General features: G+C 35.7%; 1 protein-coding gene across 3 annotated transcripts in view; it reads right to left on the bottom strand.

Annotated features, from left to right (window-relative positions):
- LOC105674684 (visual system homeobox 2-like) overlaps positions 1–10,560 on the bottom strand; it is a 51,348-nt gene extending 40,788 nt beyond the window's left edge. Inside the window, exon 1 of one of the 3 annotated variants that reach the window (XM_067347479.1) lies at positions 7,940–10,560. In XM_067347479.1, the coding sequence (XP_067203580.1) occupies positions 7,940–8,426 (487 nt within the window). In that variant the 5' untranslated portion in view covers positions 8,427–10,560. The remainder of the gene's footprint in view (positions 1–7,939) is intronic. The other 2 variants (XM_067347480.1, XM_012371190.2) reach the window with 2 other exon arrangements.
- Between the last annotated feature and the right edge of the window lie 7,208 nt (positions 10,561–17,768).

Raw genomic sequence — 17,768 nt, 5'->3', positions numbered from 1 at the left:
CTCGATCGAATCAAAGACTGATCAGAGTTCAATTGATTCTCGGACAGTGTGTATGATGTGCTTCATTTTTCTCATCCGGAGTGCCGTATTTGAAATTAAACAATACGACGCGCGGACATTTTAATAAAGTATAATTATAATCTTAAGTGAAAAATTGTACGCAAACGTAATTTGGCGCATACGATCTACGAGAGAAGTCACAATTTCCACTGATTCTTTTTTAAATCCTTTTCTCAGCTCGCGCTGGCGTAGCGGTCCTCAAAGTTCAGCCTTCGTGGAACGCTACACCATCGCGGGGTGCAGTAATGGACATAGTTTGTCGGTAATGTCCGAGACTAATTCCCGTGTTATTTCATTAACGTCCCGCAGGTCCCGAGGGGTTGAAGCTTCTGCGCCAACGGGGTTGCCACTGTCGCGCCGACGCGCACCGCCATAGCTGGGTCCCCGATCCCCGCTCCGGGCTCACGGGGCTCAGCATCGGGCGCGTGTCAAAGGGTGAAAATTTACGAGGTGAGTGTCCCGCGCGAAAAGGCCGATTGATAGCCTGGCCGTGTGTACGCGCCGCCTTGAAACAATGCTGACAAGTTTACGGTACGACGAGCCATGGTTGTACCTAGCCCGTTAACGCGCATGACTCTGTTGGAGGCAGTAGATCGATATACATACGTTTGCGTATCCGATGTTGCGACAACAGACCGGCGATTCACAATCGAATGCGGCTACGATTGCGCGATATTAAGGATATCTTACAATTAGCTGTACAATATTAACTGAAAAAACAGTGAAATTTAAAAACAACGCGTGTGTCTTTTATTTTGTATTAAAACATCGAATACACAACGTTGGTTTATGCAAAGAATTTTGTAAATATATAAAATAAAGAATCAAATCATGTATGAAAAACTTGCCAATATTTTAAGATGTTATTATACATCTTTAAGTGCATAATTAGGTATGCGATGGAGATTAGATTGTCATATTTTACGACACATTGATTAAAACATTTATCAAATGTAAATGAGAAAACTAAGTATTATGAAAGAAATCATGAACTTTGTAATAAATATACAATGTGCTAACTAAACTTTTAGTTAATAATTTCTCGAAAATCTGATGTAAGAAACGCTTCGTAGCAATCGCGTCTTCTATTGATTACATATATTTTTATAAAAGTAAAATACAGATTTTGTGGGGAAAATAATATCCTGCACAATAAATTTGTATTCTAATATTAATCGAATATAAAATAATGTAAAATGCCATGTTTGTTTCATATTATATCTATTGCATTTTATTTTTAATATATCGTTCATGAACAAAACAGTAATTAGCAATTAAATATTAATAACTGTTTCTTATGTTAATCCAATCTTTTTTACATCTTGTGCAAATAATTATACGTTTGTGAATATTTTAAAATTAACATTTCACAGATACGCATAAAACCATTATCGAATGAATTTGGCATTTTAATATCGTGACTCGAATCAAAATATATTTTATGATTGATTCAAACAAATTCACACAAGATTCCGCATTTGGTAATCGGTATAGTTGCTAGGCAAAAGCTATAGAGCGTGAAGTGGTGCTTTTGGTTGGGAGACCCGAATTGATTTGTTGGAGCGGATTATACGATTAGGCGATTAGGTGAGCTACTGGCGGCGACGAGGGTCAAATGATTGACATCGCGACGAGAGTGTAATAAGAGAAAATCATTTCTCTCCCCGAAACTGCAAAACCTGTGATAATCAATCGGTGGGAAAATATGAATTAGATTGTCACGCACCGAATAAAGATATAATATTCGGAGACCCTCGAAAATAGCAAATCACTTTTTTATCTATAAACTCTGTTTTTTTCTGAGGTTACTTGAAGACGAAAATGTTTATACCGAAATATTTAAGCATATAAGAGGCAAAAATAGTTTTTACATAACAAGTGCTTATAGCTGATTGCTTAATCAAATTGTCAAAAATTCATGCGCTCATTGTTGGACACGTCGCATATTGATTTTTATATCTTTACTATATGAGAAATCTTAAAAAATATTTTTAATTAATAAATCTTAATATTTCGACAAATTTTATATGTTTATTTTACAATATTGATTGTATTAAACAATGTTTTAATTATTATTAAAATAATATATTTGTAATAAAAATATACGCTGCAATCTAAAATATAATCATTAAAAAATGCATTATAAAATGTACATGAAGTTTTTGCTTTTGTTGGATTAATCGAAAAAATAAATTATCAAATTACAAATGTTATTTTTAAAATAATATATTTGATCTTTATATATTATAAATTTTACTATTTATTTTGCATGCATATACATATGTGTTATTATATTATTATAAAATTAATAATTAAATATTTTTTAAATAAAATTAAAAAACAACAACGTTGCAATTAAACTCGCAATAAAATAACTAAAATAATTATACGTATATTAATATATTTATGTAGGAAACTATATTTTTGAGATTAATCAGCATGGTTCAATGTAAATAATACCCAAGATCATTATTTCTGTGTTACATTCAGAAATGAAAATTTTACCAATCGCGCCGCTAATCCAAAAATTGGAGAATCGTTATTTTGTAGCAAAGGAAACGGAAGAAGAGAAGAAGACAAGAGGGAAAGAGTAGTAGAATAAAAATAAAATCAATGTAAAAATGCGTTATTTTGCTCTCGATTACGAATGACGCACTAGCCTGCAAGTAAGAGTTTTCCTTGCGGAGGAAAAACCCGGCAAAATTACTTTAAACGCGTGAATTGCGACGCGTTTAAAAAAGAGACGTCCATGCTAGAAGACTAAATTTTCCTCCTTCTAGCGTTAAGTGTGCCTCGGCAGTGGTATCCAATTATTCTAAGTTGTTAAGGCGAGTTAGGGCGCTTAAGGAACTAAATTAAGACATTCCGCGCGACAAATCTCCCAAGAATCTCAATTAACTTCTCCAGGGGCGTCGGGTACTTTAATTAACTGTTTAATTTCATTTAATTTGCATTTGCAATTGCATAAGCCGGGCCAAGTGCCGCGACTGCGTTGCATTTTCTTGTATAATAAACCAATGAAGTCCTCGGAATATATTTGAATCATATCGAGAAAAATGCAAGATACTCATTACAACAGGAATGCCATTTATTTTCTTTTTTGCGCGCCACACTGCAACTTCGGACTTTTCTAGTTTTCATGCACAGACTGAACAAATTGCTTTCTTTTATGTTTTTTTTTTTTGTCAGAAGTGCATCTTATAACTTTAAAAAATACTTTAAAAGCCATTACGTTTTTATTCACTATAAAAATTGTTTTACACACAGTCGTCAAAAGACAATCGGAGAAGAAGAAAAAAGAAGCATGTACGGAGAGATAAATTTTTAAATGTAATAGATTAATTAAGATATTAAGATTATTTACAAAATGCATACTTGTTATTACTTTTCCATATTAAATTGTGTTATATTTTATCTCACGCACATAAATATTCACACAGACGTTTTCAAAGACTGATAACTGTTCTTTATATCGGCGAACACTTTTCCAAAAGCGTAAAGAATCCGTTTTGCATTGGTTTTTATTGCAAGTGCGCTAATTTACATCGCGAGCCACTTACTCACGCGTGGCCGCGCAAAAAAATCGCGCATCCGCACGTGCAAATGTATGCAAACGTAGTCGGCACCGCGAGTCTCTTACGCGTTGAAGCGCGGCACTTTTCTCGGAAACAAAGCGCGCTGACAAATTTGTAGCCTTGCTAATTCATTCGAGACTTCTTGGCTGAAGCACTTTGTCGCGCGAGAGTCGTCGTCGTATCAAACGCGCACGCACACAAACGATGCGCGCGTGAATGCGCGAAAAATACAGGCCTCACACTTTAAAGTACTAATCAGTATCGATCTGTTACTGAAGACCGTATCCCTTCGCTTTGTCACTCCGCTCTATTTTTTCCGCTTCGTCGCCGCGACTTTTCAGAGGAAGCCATTTCGCACAGGGGCGAGTACCAATGACGGACGTCGACGGGTTTGACTACGTGCGAAGGCAGAAACGCGAATATATATACCTATATGAGTTCGAAGCTTTCGATGACACTTTCGATTCGTCGATTTGCGCAACAACCGCGGAGCATAATCCTTTTGCCTATCGAATGGTCTGGAAAGCAATTTTCACGTGAGCGCTTCTTTCATAAAGACATATTGAATTTATTGTGTTGCACTTATTGTGTGAATTTCGGTATTTCGATGTCGCATTCAAATTTCGCAATTTCAAGAACTCTTGGATGTAAAGTTTCATAAAAATGGCAGCAAATTCTCTTTCTACACACATATCTATATTCATTGCAAGCAAAAAATGTAATATTTACATTGAAGATTAAATTAAAGTTACACGAAGAGTTAAATTTATGTTTCATTCTTAACAATTTTTAATGTGTTATTTAAATGTATGTTAATTGAATACTGAACAAAATAAAATTAATTTTTCTTTTAATTTATTATCAACTATACACATACATAATATTTGCGTATCCAATATTTATATTATTTTAAGATAGTTCCAACGATTCCTCAAGGTATTCAAGATTTATTTGAAACTTTAAGAAATAAATGTATATACAATCAGGCAATCTTTCAAATTTTTTTAGAATTTTTTCATAGTTATTAAAATAACCTTTTTGTTAACAATGTGTATATCGTTTACGTGTGAAAAGTACAGTCAAGTCAAATAAAAACTGCTTTGTCTGCTGATTTTACAGCATTTTCTTTATACATCTAGCCCTACTTATTTTCAATATTTTTGTATCGTTGGAATTACCTTAAAAGAATTAAAAAAGAATTTATTATTTTTTTGTGAACGATTTTATTGCTTATGTTATTTGTATTATGTGCAAATCAGTCTCGCAGAAAACAAAAAGATTCGGTACAAGCAGAAACATTGCCTATTGTGTCGCGCATAAAGCAGTTTGAAATGCTTGCAGTAGTTGCAAACGAGGAAGGCAGTCAGAACTCGCGTTGTTCTAAAAACTCCGATTCGTAAAATCGTTTGATTCGCACTTTTATCTTCCTAGCAGTCGTGGCTCGAAGTTGCTTTTTCGTACCGTTTAATGTCCGTAATCAACTAAATTGCCTATCAACATCTGAGAATCCCTCTCATGCACTTCTTTTCCCAGCGGTTTTTTTCCTTCACCTATCGTTCACGTATTTTTCTTGCCTGAGCTCGTTCCTGGTGATAGTATAGTTTACTGTGACTCGTCATTCTCAATGTTGCATCTCAATATGGTTTTCTATCTTATGAAACTTTAAATAATTTTATTAATAAAAAGGATAAGCTTGTCAGTTACGACTTTTGCAACAAAAATAATTTTTTAATTTTAAATTCTTTGCTACTGTCTAAACTTTTATACGCACCAGATTGTTTTTCATAAAACTAGAAATAAGCGAGAAAATTACAACGAAAATTAACATCGATAAATCATATCTAATAGTTCTTCTTTTTTAACTTCCTGATGTGACGCTGAATTTTATTTTCATATAATTTTTTTATTTATTGTAGTTGGTTTCGTGCAATAAAATATAATAAACAAAATTTTAGATGTACTATAGTTGGATAGATAAAAGCGTGCAATAAAAGCGTTCAGGAGTTTTAAATCGATGTGTTTATCATTAAAAACGAAGCGAACGGTTCGTATACTAACGGTAGTAAGATCCTTGGCCTGTGCCCTCGTCTTTAAATCTGCCTAAGATTTAAGACAAAAACGAACGAACAGAGCACACCGAGTAAATGCTGTAAGACAAGGTGCCAGAGAGCGACGTTTGAATGGAACGGCAGATCTTTTGTCCCGCGTCGGGAATCCGATACCCGAAAATCGTTCTCAAAATTCGTTCTGCGTCGCAAAATTTAACGCTATGTTAGAGCTACTCGTTGAAATCAACTTCTACAATTTAATAAAAATTAAACTGGCACAAATTTCTATGTAATAAGATAATTTGCGTAAGTGAAATATTTCAAAGTTCTAACGCAGACATTAAAAATGTAGCGTAAAAATTTTATTATATACATACATTCATACAACTCATATTCATAAATATGTATATCACACAAAAAGAAAATAATGCATCTATTACACTTTAATTAAAAAATCTGATGTAATTTTTTAATTTATGTGAATCGTTAGTGAATCGTTTGTGCTATTGATGATAATATATACACGTATTATATACACATTTCTCACTTCTGCATTAACTTAATAGAAGTTGATATGTGGTATTATTTTAATCAAGTTAATATTTGTAAGTAAATAAAATATTTAATGTTCAATAACTTTAATGCTTTAAAGTGTCGACGTCACGAACATGCAGGTTGAGAACAATCGGGTGGAACAAATGGCCATTTTGTCGACGCTCTTTGTGCTATGGTGAAACATTGCAGGCCTACTTAACACTCAACTCATTATACCACTAATTATTCATAACGTTAGGGATTATTCTGACGAAAATAATCAATTCCCACACGGTGTGCCCGCTTCTCTCTTCGCCTCTTTTCTTTCTTTTTTTTTTTTGTCATCTAATATCAATATTCATAAAATATACGCTTTTCTTGTCAACAAAAATTGATTACAATCTTTGATATTTTATATAAAGCATTACAATATTATAATATTTTGTTAATTGCTTGTATTTTAAATGCAGAGAAGAATAATATAATGTGAGTATGAAATGCAAATATAAAAACTTGTGCTTATGCGCATTGCTATTTGATAAAAGACACAATTGCACTTGTGAAAGAATTATACTAGAACTTTTCGAAGAAATTTTTGCAGAATAATATAAATTATAACCTATGCGATATTTACTAAATAATCATCGTAGAAAATAAAATTGTATTTTACAAGTAAACAAATTTTTAAACGAATTACTTTTTCACATATAAACAAATTAGACACAAAAAATTTAATTTTTGAACTACTAGATGCATCGATTTCTGCTTTATTTAGAGGTAAATTACTATGCCTATATAATACAAATAAAAGTTTCTACTTTGATCGAGTGCGGATGTTCGAAAGCACATAATTGACGTTTGTGTGCATTGAAAATATTACAATAGCTATGCAGCTGCCGATTGAATAGAGTTTTCCCAAAAATTTCCACAGATTCTGTTAACGGCGTACAATGTCGACGGCGTGCATGGATGCGCGACAAAGGTATATGTCAATTTTCGGTAACCTGATCTTGAGTAGCTCTCTGTTAAGTGATAGCTATAAGTGGCAGTTAAGTGCTCGTTTCACGCCAGGACGACAATACGCCTATTAATTTACTTCGATGCTCGTGGAACAGAGGGTCATAAGTTCAATCTTGTCTACAATTAACGCACAGTTTCCCGATATATATTTGCTGCTAGATGATACTGTGCAAAAGGAATGTATTGATAGCATTGTGCATTATGATCATATTACCTATGTATTAACAGTGATAGTTATTTGTAAAAATTGTTTTTATAGCTCTCAAATATCTCTCTCTCTCTCTCATATTGAATAAAAGTTTTTAGTAAATAACATGTGATCGCTATAAATATTGTAATGCTTTATAAAGAAAATAACTCACTTTTTGTAGAATAAATTAAGTGACTACTTAACAGTTTGCGAAATTGCTATAACAAAAGTTTCACAAAACAATCGTATATTGCTAAAAACACAGCGTAAATAAAATTTGAAGTCACTGTTACGGTGAAAATAGGAGTACATTCTGTTACGGAAACTCATCTTGTGCTTAGCTCTTACAGTGGAGTTAAAAATTTAATATAGAGCCGCACAATTCGAAATACAACGCAAAAGATTTCATTCTATTATTCGAATTGTTGAAAAAAAAAAAAAATCAGAACAGCAGACGTGGCTGCAACAAACCCGGATGGTGATTGCTGAGCAGAGAATCAAAATTGACTCACCGTGAGGCGGCGTGTGCTGAGTTGGGCTATGCTGATGATGATTCGCGGTGACGGCCGTGCCAGGAAGTACGTGCTGCGCATGTGCTGCAGGATGCAGGTTAACGCCGGGCGGCGAAGCCGGAAGTTGGCCCGATTGATGCACCTGATGGTGCGGTACGTGATGAGCCGGGTGGGGGTGAGGCGGCGGCAGAAAGGCGGCTGCGACGGCCGCCTGCGCGTTCAGGTAGGCCATCCTCGAGGCCGTGAGATTGCCTAGATTCCCGAGATTTCCCAGATTCCCCAAATTGCCCAAGTGATTCAGGCCGGGCATGTACTCCCATAATTTCGAGTGATGCGGCGCGGCCGGGGCGTAAGAGACCGCCGAGACCCCGGCGGGCGGTGAACCTTGCGGCGACCCGCGATCGGTCCCGCCGCTTCTGTTTCCGGTGCCATCCAAGCCCAGCAGCTCCTGAATCGCGAAGGCCGATCGTTGCTGTTGCTGCGGCATCTTTTTATTTGATATCAACGACGGACTCAGAGCGACATCCTCGGCCACGGAAGAAGGTGAGGGAAGGTTGATTCCCGTTGCTTCTCAAACCGCGAACTTGGCAATAGGCGCGCGATAAAAACTCTGCGAGGGAACACGAGCCGTACGGAGCCGCCGGCCGCCGCGGCTCTGAATGCGCATTCGAGAACGCGAAACTTATGTCTACGGTGTCTCCTCGGTTGCTTGAATCGCGAAGCGATTAGGTCTTTCGGATTAATCGTTGTTTAATCTTCTCAGAAGGCTCTTCTTTCAATGTTTAGGAACTCAATCAAAGAGAGTCGTTGTATTTCTTGAATTTTTATCAATTCTATTTCTTCTTTCTAGCTCTTACACGGATAATATCGTAAGATTTCTCGTGCGACTTACAAAGCCGATGCTTTGGTGCGATTTTTTACTTACGGAACAGCCCGTCTTTGCAGTTTATTCTAATTGGTTTTCCTTCCTCTTCTTTTTCGTGGTTTTAAACACAGAAAACAGTGAATATTGCAAAATCGTTGGCGCCGCTTATGAAGTCGACGGTACTTTCAGTGGGATTTCTCACGAAGTTGTTGAAACAGATGAAACATTGTCTTCATAGTTTATTCTAATTGGTTTCCTTTCTTTTTGTAAATTAAACATAGAAAGCAGCGAAATTTTCGATGTGATTTACAAAGTTAACATTGCTTTCAGTGAGATTTTTCGCAAAGTCGCCGGAACTTTGACTTTAAATTTGACAAGCCTTGACATTACGCTCGCTGTCTGCCAACAATTATTGATCGCAGGAATATTTGTTTGAAATTACAAAGATTTGCTTTAAAACTGTTTGAAAATTTGATTTCTAGTCGTATCGCGTGCAATTGGCATGAAAAAAAGCCGAGCGACATGAAGATCTAACAGATTCTAAGTGTTTTTATGCATGTCCATAAAAATTGAAATTTTTGAACCAATACCTGTGCGTCAACGTGTTCGACGGCGGAATATCAGTTGTTTCGATTTGTTATATCTTCGTTGTACTTCGGGTAAATTGTCGCTGGCAAACAAACTTTCGACGATATTCGCTGACCGTCGGCAACGTGCGAACAATACGCGTTCTTCAAATGGAGCGCGGAGTTTTCGATGTTTTCTCACTCATATTACAACACTCCACGATTTTTATTTGTCGCTTGTCTTTCACTTCATTAAAACGAGCGTTTCGTTGTAATCAGGTACGAATTATTCTGTCTATTGCTCGTCGCGATATCGCTCCATGCGATATCTTTTCTCGATTTCTCCAAATTCAAATTCAATTCGAAATCTAAATTCGAATTAAACTTGAATTCTCTTTATTCGAAGCTTCGCCTCTCCTTGACATACGCACATAGAACACGCGCACAAGAAGGCCGTGCAAATGGTAAAATTTCAATCATGGAAGCGCGTGCAAGCTGGAGCGAGCTGCTTCATGCGGTTCCGCGGAACCATTTTCCTTCATTCTCTTCGAAAAGGGATTGATGTCAAGGACGAACCAGGATGATGCTGACGTGCCGAAACCTTGATGATTGTTTTTTGACGTGAACACGCCAACGGAATGATCAAGAACTGATTGATGCTGGAATTTCTGGAGTTCTGGCGGCAAAGTTTGTTAGCGTCTTTGACAAGAAGCGCCATATGTAGTCATATTATCGGCAATTGAGGTTAGATTTTTTCGCGTCACAAAACAATGCTCGGTGCGAGATCGGAGTTTTTCGTATTTCGTTGGATGGGGCGCGCGCACGAAATTATCGTCCCCGGTTGCGACTTCACGTTCGAAGAGGCACGACGTAACGCAAGCGGAGGGTAGGTCGCCCCGGAGGGATGATCCCGGCGTTGAGCGAACTCGTAGTGCAACCGTATCGTCGTCGCGGCGTTAGGCAACTGAACTGTCGTGCAGCGTGGGGTTGCTCGGATGCGCGACGGCGAACGAAGAAGGGAAACCTCCGGGGGCGGCTGGTACGAATGCTAACGTGCACCCACACACACGTTACTCCTCGCACGAGAGAGCGGAGGGTGGTGTTTCGCCCCCATCCGCGCTCACCGACTCGCCGTCACTCGTCTACCCCTCTCTTCCGCCTTGCTTGCCACCTCTCTCTCCACTTCGTCCTGCGTTTCGTTCTCCGTCCTGCAACCCCTCGCGCGCGGACCTGAACGACAAAGGCGCCTCCGCTACTTTACGCAGTTGGCAGTGGCCGTCTCGTATCGCGGATTGGTCGGCTTTTTGAGACGGCCAGCCGAGTAGACATAGCCCTATTTACCAGCACGAGAAGGTGGGGTTTAGCAATGTCGACGCCTCGATGGCGGCTACGCCTACGGCGGCGGAGTGGTTCACCATGGAGAAAAGAGGGACTTTTCGCGCCTGGTGACTGTCGCGGATGCTTTGGAGAGCTCGAGCTCTCGGCCAGGCAGCCGTGAATAAACGTGAACCTAGATTGCGAGATGGTGAAGTGTAAGAGTCTAGCTCTCTGTGTGACCTCCGATACTTTCTTCAATCTTATTTTTATTGTTATACGAGTTATCTTATAGCAGTATATAAAATAATAATAATAATACATTTTTTAATAAATAAATTTTACAAATGAATTAATTGTACTCATTTTAATTAACAAAATCTTTCTTCCAAATTTACGACTTCATTGAAGCTCTGTGAAAACGACAGGAACCATTGTCATTTATTTCGTGTCTTCTGACTTTTTGTGCATTATGTACATTGTGCATTATGATAATACATTGTAAAAAGAGAAATGTCGAACAGAATTTTCAGCGTAACACATGACATTAGTTAGGCAAATAATTTATCAATTTATTGTTACAGCACAGATCTGTGATAATGGCTAGATTTATTAGATTACAGATTCATGATGTAACGAAATTGTTTATTTAATTAATTGATAACATGAGCTGAAAATGATGTGGATCATATTGAATTCATTGCACTGCCATTATATCATAAGCTATCGGTATTTCCAGGTAATTATAAATGTGCGCTCTCACGTTTCTATTGTTGAATAACTCATCCGTAATACCACAATTACGAATATCAAATGATTATAATGTATGTTTCATTATGAAGGCACTTTTCATAATATCGACTAATCTTTTGTCGTAAGATTGATATTGCTACTCGAATATTTATAAAACGAGAACATTTGTATTTATTTTTATAACAATAAGCAATTTATAAATTCTTTTATATAATGACATATCAAATGTGTTTTTACTATTATATGATGCTTATTTCATATTTTGATACTCAGAATTATGTTTTCTGTTGTTTTTCTTTTTCTTATTTGCATAATATAAATATATAGCTACACATATATACGTATAAAAATGTATTACATTAAGACGATTGTATATAATAAACTTACCAATTCTTTATATATTTGACATAAATCACAGAGAATAAATATACACATGGTTTATACAATAATAACATCAATATACAATCGATATCTACAAGAGTGCATTGAAATCATAGCTACAGTGCATTTTTTATGTAAGTATTTTTTTAACTTTGTATCATAAATATCAGTTATTATCTTTGCATGACAGAAGCTAAATTCGAACATCTAGCATCGTTGACATGCACTGCGTCATATGAAGTAACGATTGTGGCGTTGTGAACTGGTTTTCGTTCGGAGGCTTTATTAACACTGTGGGAGTGGTCTGGGCAGCGGCCAATCAAAACGCGCCATTTCCACCCCTCATTGGCCGGGGTACAAATCGATTTATAACTTACTCCGACAGTGAACGAGCGTGGATATGCGCTCTTAATGCTGCTTTGCTTAAGGTTGACTCTTCCAGCAAACCCCCATTGCGACTTCCAACATCGCCAATTCAACCGTACGGTAGGTGGTGGTGGGCTTGCTGGCAGCTGTTGACGGGAGGCTGTTGGATGATAAGGGCAAAAACATTTGATTCCCGACGATAATGTCGAAGAGTATTTTTTTCGAAAGTCCTGCCCTGCAGTCAAGTCTGTGATTAATATAGAGCTATTTTTGAAAGATAAACATTTCTCTGCGCTCTTTTACTCTTTCTTTTTCGTGAACAATCGCAAAAAAGCAATTGTAGTACGGCGCACAATGGCACAAAGTTTAGCATTCGTGTAAACGGACCGGAGTTCCATAGTCCGGAGGTCTCTTTGCAGCCGAAGAAATGTCTCGCGTTTGTAGCTTTGTTTCGCTGAAAAAATCCCTGACTTCTTCATTCATTTTCTCAGTCTGTAAGAAAAGTACGGCACAAGTCGGACCCTCCTTCGCGACTCGCTCTTATTCGCTACTAACATCAAGGGATTATTGTGCATTTTGCGCTGCGTTGCGTTTGCAAAAGGCGCTAACTCGCAGCGGGGGAGAAGCTTCCGTTGACGCGTCGCGCTGCTTACGGAGACGTATTTACGTTTAAGCCACTGTGCTTGAGCGTACCTTCGGCACTTCAACACATTACAATTTGTTATATTGTCGTGTATTGAAGCCGACATAATTTCGACAAATTCATATTACTACAATACAGACATGCGAAAATGCGCGATCTCTCAATTTATTTGTGTGAATGGAAACAAGATAATGTGCGGGGATTAAATTATTTAGTCGAGATATTACATTATCCCCATATATTACGGTGCAAATTTAAGATTGCAAACCTGCTGCACAAAACAGTTCGATTAATCTTACTTTTAATATTGAATATATAATCTTGTTATTTTATTCCAAATATACATTCATAAATAGAATAGCGGTGTCATAATGCAAATAAAGAAACATATCAAAAGATGAAATTATATGATCAAGTCCACAAAATCATTAATTTTGTAATTAATATTTTATACTTTTGTTTGACACAAATTCTATGTTAACTTTTGACAAAAATAAAAATATATAAAATTAACAAAAAGTAATTACTTGTATAATTAATGTGTAATTTAAATGCCGATTAACGGGGAAATTAATAGTGTTTAAATGACAGCGGTGGTTTTGCATTATCCAAAATTTCGACGCTTCTAAAGTATTGCAACTAATTTTATACTTCCTGACAGCGTTTGGCGCGAATTTCCTGTCGTATAAAGTAAATTATCCTGCTATTGTAATTAGATAAATTAACAGACCGTGAGCGGAAGCACCGTGTTCACACGGAGAACGGGGCTATATGCGCACAGTGAAACGAAAGGACTCTTCTCTCTTGGAGAGTCCAGTTAGTTGAAATTCACTACTATCACTTAATTTACTATCCATATGTGAATACAATTATCCCGCAATATTTTTAAATATTACGGTTGATAACAATGATTAAATATCACTCCAAAAACTCATCAAGAAAGTTGAATTATTAATTAATCTATTAATTAACTTATTAAAAATTTAAAGATTGAAATGAAAGATGTCAATATTGAACACAAAATTGCATAAGAAAATTGAATACAATGACATAAAATAAATGTGAAAAAAAAATTAATTTTACAATTATTGCATTTACTTGACTTATTTTACATATCTAATATCTGTTTAAACTTAATTTAATTTTAATCATTTTTTATTACAATAGTGACTTTTGAATTATATCCGCAATTTCTTCCTGGAAATCTGCATTTTTACGTGAATTTTACAAAAATCCTTGGTTACTAAAACGGGTATTCAAATGAATTGTACTTGTGTGATCCCCGTTGAGGGAGGTTTAAACTTTAAAAGATGCGATTTGCCCCACTAAAGATATTTGCTGCTGGTCTGCGGGCGGACGCAATCTCATGCGCTCGCTAAGACGTGCACAATAGACCGAATTTAAAACAATCCGTAATCTGTTGAGGCAAGTAGCGGCCCAATCAGGTTTATTGATCGTTGATGAAGAAATTGCATTCAAGTAAAATATTTTTTAAAATTTTTTGTTTTCAAAGACATACGCAGATACAATTACACGTATAAAATTGTTGAGTTCTTTTAGAAATCAAAAAGAAAATCAAGAAAATATTTGAATTATGTAGCCTTTAAACATTCTTTATCTCTTTTTTTAACTTTTATATGCAAATGTGATATACTTAAAAATTTAATCGATATATTCGTATCATTCATGCACGTACGTTATATTTAAAGGTGTAAAGATCTAAAAGTTTTTTTATAAAAATTTTAGCACAATAGAAATAAATAATGAAAACTTGTTATGGTTAAAGATCGCGTGTTACAACAATTTTGATTTTATTTTCGAAAATACCCAGTAATATTCCAGCGTTTCTCCTCGCAGAACGAAGCATAAGTACTCGCATTTGCAAACTCTCGCGAGAAGCACATTTACTTGCACATTTATGAGAAATTTCTGCACGATCGCCACTTTAGCCAACTTGCTCAACTGTGGAGTCTCATAAATTAATTTCTCAAATCAGATTTTCTCGAAGAAGTTTGCTGCCAATATCGATAACTACATCCGTCTCTTTTGCACACGTACACGTGATGTATACACGTACAAGTGCAGAGCCGCGAAGATACCGGCGAAAGGATCTCGTTGCCTTGCCAATCCTCTTTTCGAGAACATTTTCGCCGAGTCTTGCAAAATTGTTAATCCCAAGCTTTTCCAATTACACGAACTCTCTCATACCTCCCACCTATTTCCTCCGTACTTTCTCTTTCTCTCTCTCTCTCTTTCTCGCGCTCTCTCTCTCTCTCTCTCTCTCTCTTTCCTTTTCTCTCTTCCTCTCTCTCCTTCTCTCTCGCTCTCTCTCTATATCTATATCTCTATCTATCTATCTTTCGGCTCTTTGTAAGCGAAAATATTCAATTCGGACGTTAAATTCAATTACAGCATTCCTGATTAATCCTAAGTATCCTCTGCTGAAGGAAGAAAGCCCGCCGTCTCTCCTTCCACGGATTCCTTCCTTCGGACGAGCTGGATCTCTTTCGGCTTAGCCCGTCCTTGAGTTGAATAACTGTTGCGAAGGATGTCCGACCATTAAAACTTGCTCGTCCCGTTTCTCACCACGATGGGTACCCGATTGTACGATCTCTCTATTCAAATTATTACGTTCCCGGATCGAAGTGAGAAAATAAATAACACCGACAGATTCAACAATGTCGAATGTTCCATAATAGCATCTACTCAAGCCTATCTAATATCGAGAATATTGATGTTGCTTTTATAAGTTATTAATTAATATGTAAAATATTCTAAGAACGTATAATACAAAACTTGCGGCTTCCCCCGATTCGTATCGTAGGTAGGTAACTGTAACGCAAGATTTTGAATATGTTGAATTCTATTCAAGATTCAAATGGTAATTGTTTCTAATTCCACCAATTTTTCCATTCGTGTAATTTTGTACATTTAATATCCAAATCGTACAATTACTTATAATTATATTTACATTCTTTCGTATGTTGTTCGATAATTAAGACGCGATCCTCTCTTTTGTTATTAAAACGGTTCATTAATGCCAGCCGCACTTCGCAACTTTCCGATGCGAGAGAACCGGACCACCCAGAGGACGTCCGAAGCAGGACAAGATAATTCTTGCCTCTCAAAAAAGTCATGCCCAGTCATCGCCTCTAACTGGTAGTCTTTCTCTTAATCTCTTCGCCCGGTGAGCCCTTGAGTATCCACTCGAGCCACTCGAGAAATTTTCACAATGTCTACACACCGATGCAATCGTGCCTTTAGTCTAGTTTTTGAAAAGTGAACTACGATTTCCGTTGGCATCGACTGCAATTTAACGAACTTCTCGGAAATGCAGTTCCTCGCTAGACTTTGCAGGGTGGATCTGGATAATAGCTTCAATTAAATTTTGAAGTGCTCTCCATCATTTGATATTATTTTTCAGGACAAAATAGGTTTCTATTTTATTCTCTGGATTTTTATATACATTTTACATGTAATTTTATTCGAAATACATGCTTTGCAGTAGTTGGATACCTTGCTTAATATTAATTTCAACTGACCTAAAAAAATCAATTACAACTTGACATAATTTTATATTTTTAATATACATACTTACTAAATTATTTTTTTTTAATTAATTATTTAATGTTAAATATACTAAATTTTAAGAATATTTTTATTTATAATAAACTTTAAAAGTACCGAATTTTGAAATTACATATTTAAAAAAAAATGTAGATAAAATTTATTAATGTTATGTTACGAATAAACAAATATATTTTTTTATTTAGACACATTGTTAAATTCGCAATTATTAGAAATCTAAACAATCTTATTTCATTTTGTATACTACTTGCAAATAAGTAAGAAAGTAATGTAAATATATTGAAAAATATATTTAAAAAATCCACATTAAATTGTCGAAAATTTTAACGTTTGTTTGAATTTTAAGGTTCGAAACAATGAGAATAGATGGCAGCAAGTATCTGGTCGGTAATTTTGAATGTGCTGCCGTCTGCGTGCTCAGGAACGAACTGAAATTCGGTCAACACTTCCCATTTAACTGCGTAAAAGCGTATCTCAAGACTCCTGCAGAGAAATACATTTGCATTCACAATGTGTATTCTCTATAGTCTCTTTATATTATTCATATAATACCCTTCATTAAAACGCATATACGCATTTACATTTATTTTAAGCGCAATGTATGTGCCTTGATCGTGTGTAAAAATTTTTACGCGGACAATGCAGCAATTTGCATCACTTCGACGCTTGATATTTGAATATTTTCTCTCGGAATAAACGATCAGTTTGTCAGCGTTCGTTACACATGGATTAACATCTCTGTAAAAGCGATTTTTGTAAAATGGACGGAAAAAGCGTGATTCGTTAATTATTGTTCAACTGCGCGCCCTCGATTGCTTCTGATGCACATCAGGATTATCATATTGACGTAAATGGTTTTGCATATTTTATTTCTTGCAAAGGTTTTGTTATTGAAATTTCCTTAAAATGACGCACCAAAATGTGCAGTAAATAACAATTTATGTTTCGCAAATTAGATATTTTACATGGTTGCTTGTTACATGTATATTTGTTGGCTGTTAATTTATCATCTAATGGTAGCGCGAGAATTTGCTTTTAATTATATATTTAATTATAATTACAATTAAATGTAAACAAGTCATAATTAATGCATACAAACACATTTTTATTTATTATATATTTTCTTCTTGTTTACAATATATTTTTAAAACGCTTATGTAAGTGTTTTATTATAAGCAAAAATATGCTTACAACACAATAGTTTATGAATATCTCTAATTTTGTTATCTTTTTGTATCTTGAAAAATTTTATAAAAGCCTATTCTTGAAACTTTAAAACTGCAAAAGCAATGCAAGAAAAAAAAATTAATTTTTTTTCAAAATTAGAATAAATTTTTAATACATAACAAATAA

The sequence above is a fragment of the Linepithema humile genome, chromosome 1 (assembly GCF_040581485.1).
Source record: "Linepithema humile isolate Giens D197 chromosome 1, Lhum_UNIL_v1.0, whole genome shotgun sequence".
NCBI classification, from domain to species: Eukaryota; Metazoa; Arthropoda; class Insecta; order Hymenoptera; family Formicidae; genus Linepithema; species Linepithema humile.
The sequence above is the reverse complement of the archived record's forward strand: the minus strand, read 5'-3'. Positions and strand labels throughout refer to the sequence as shown.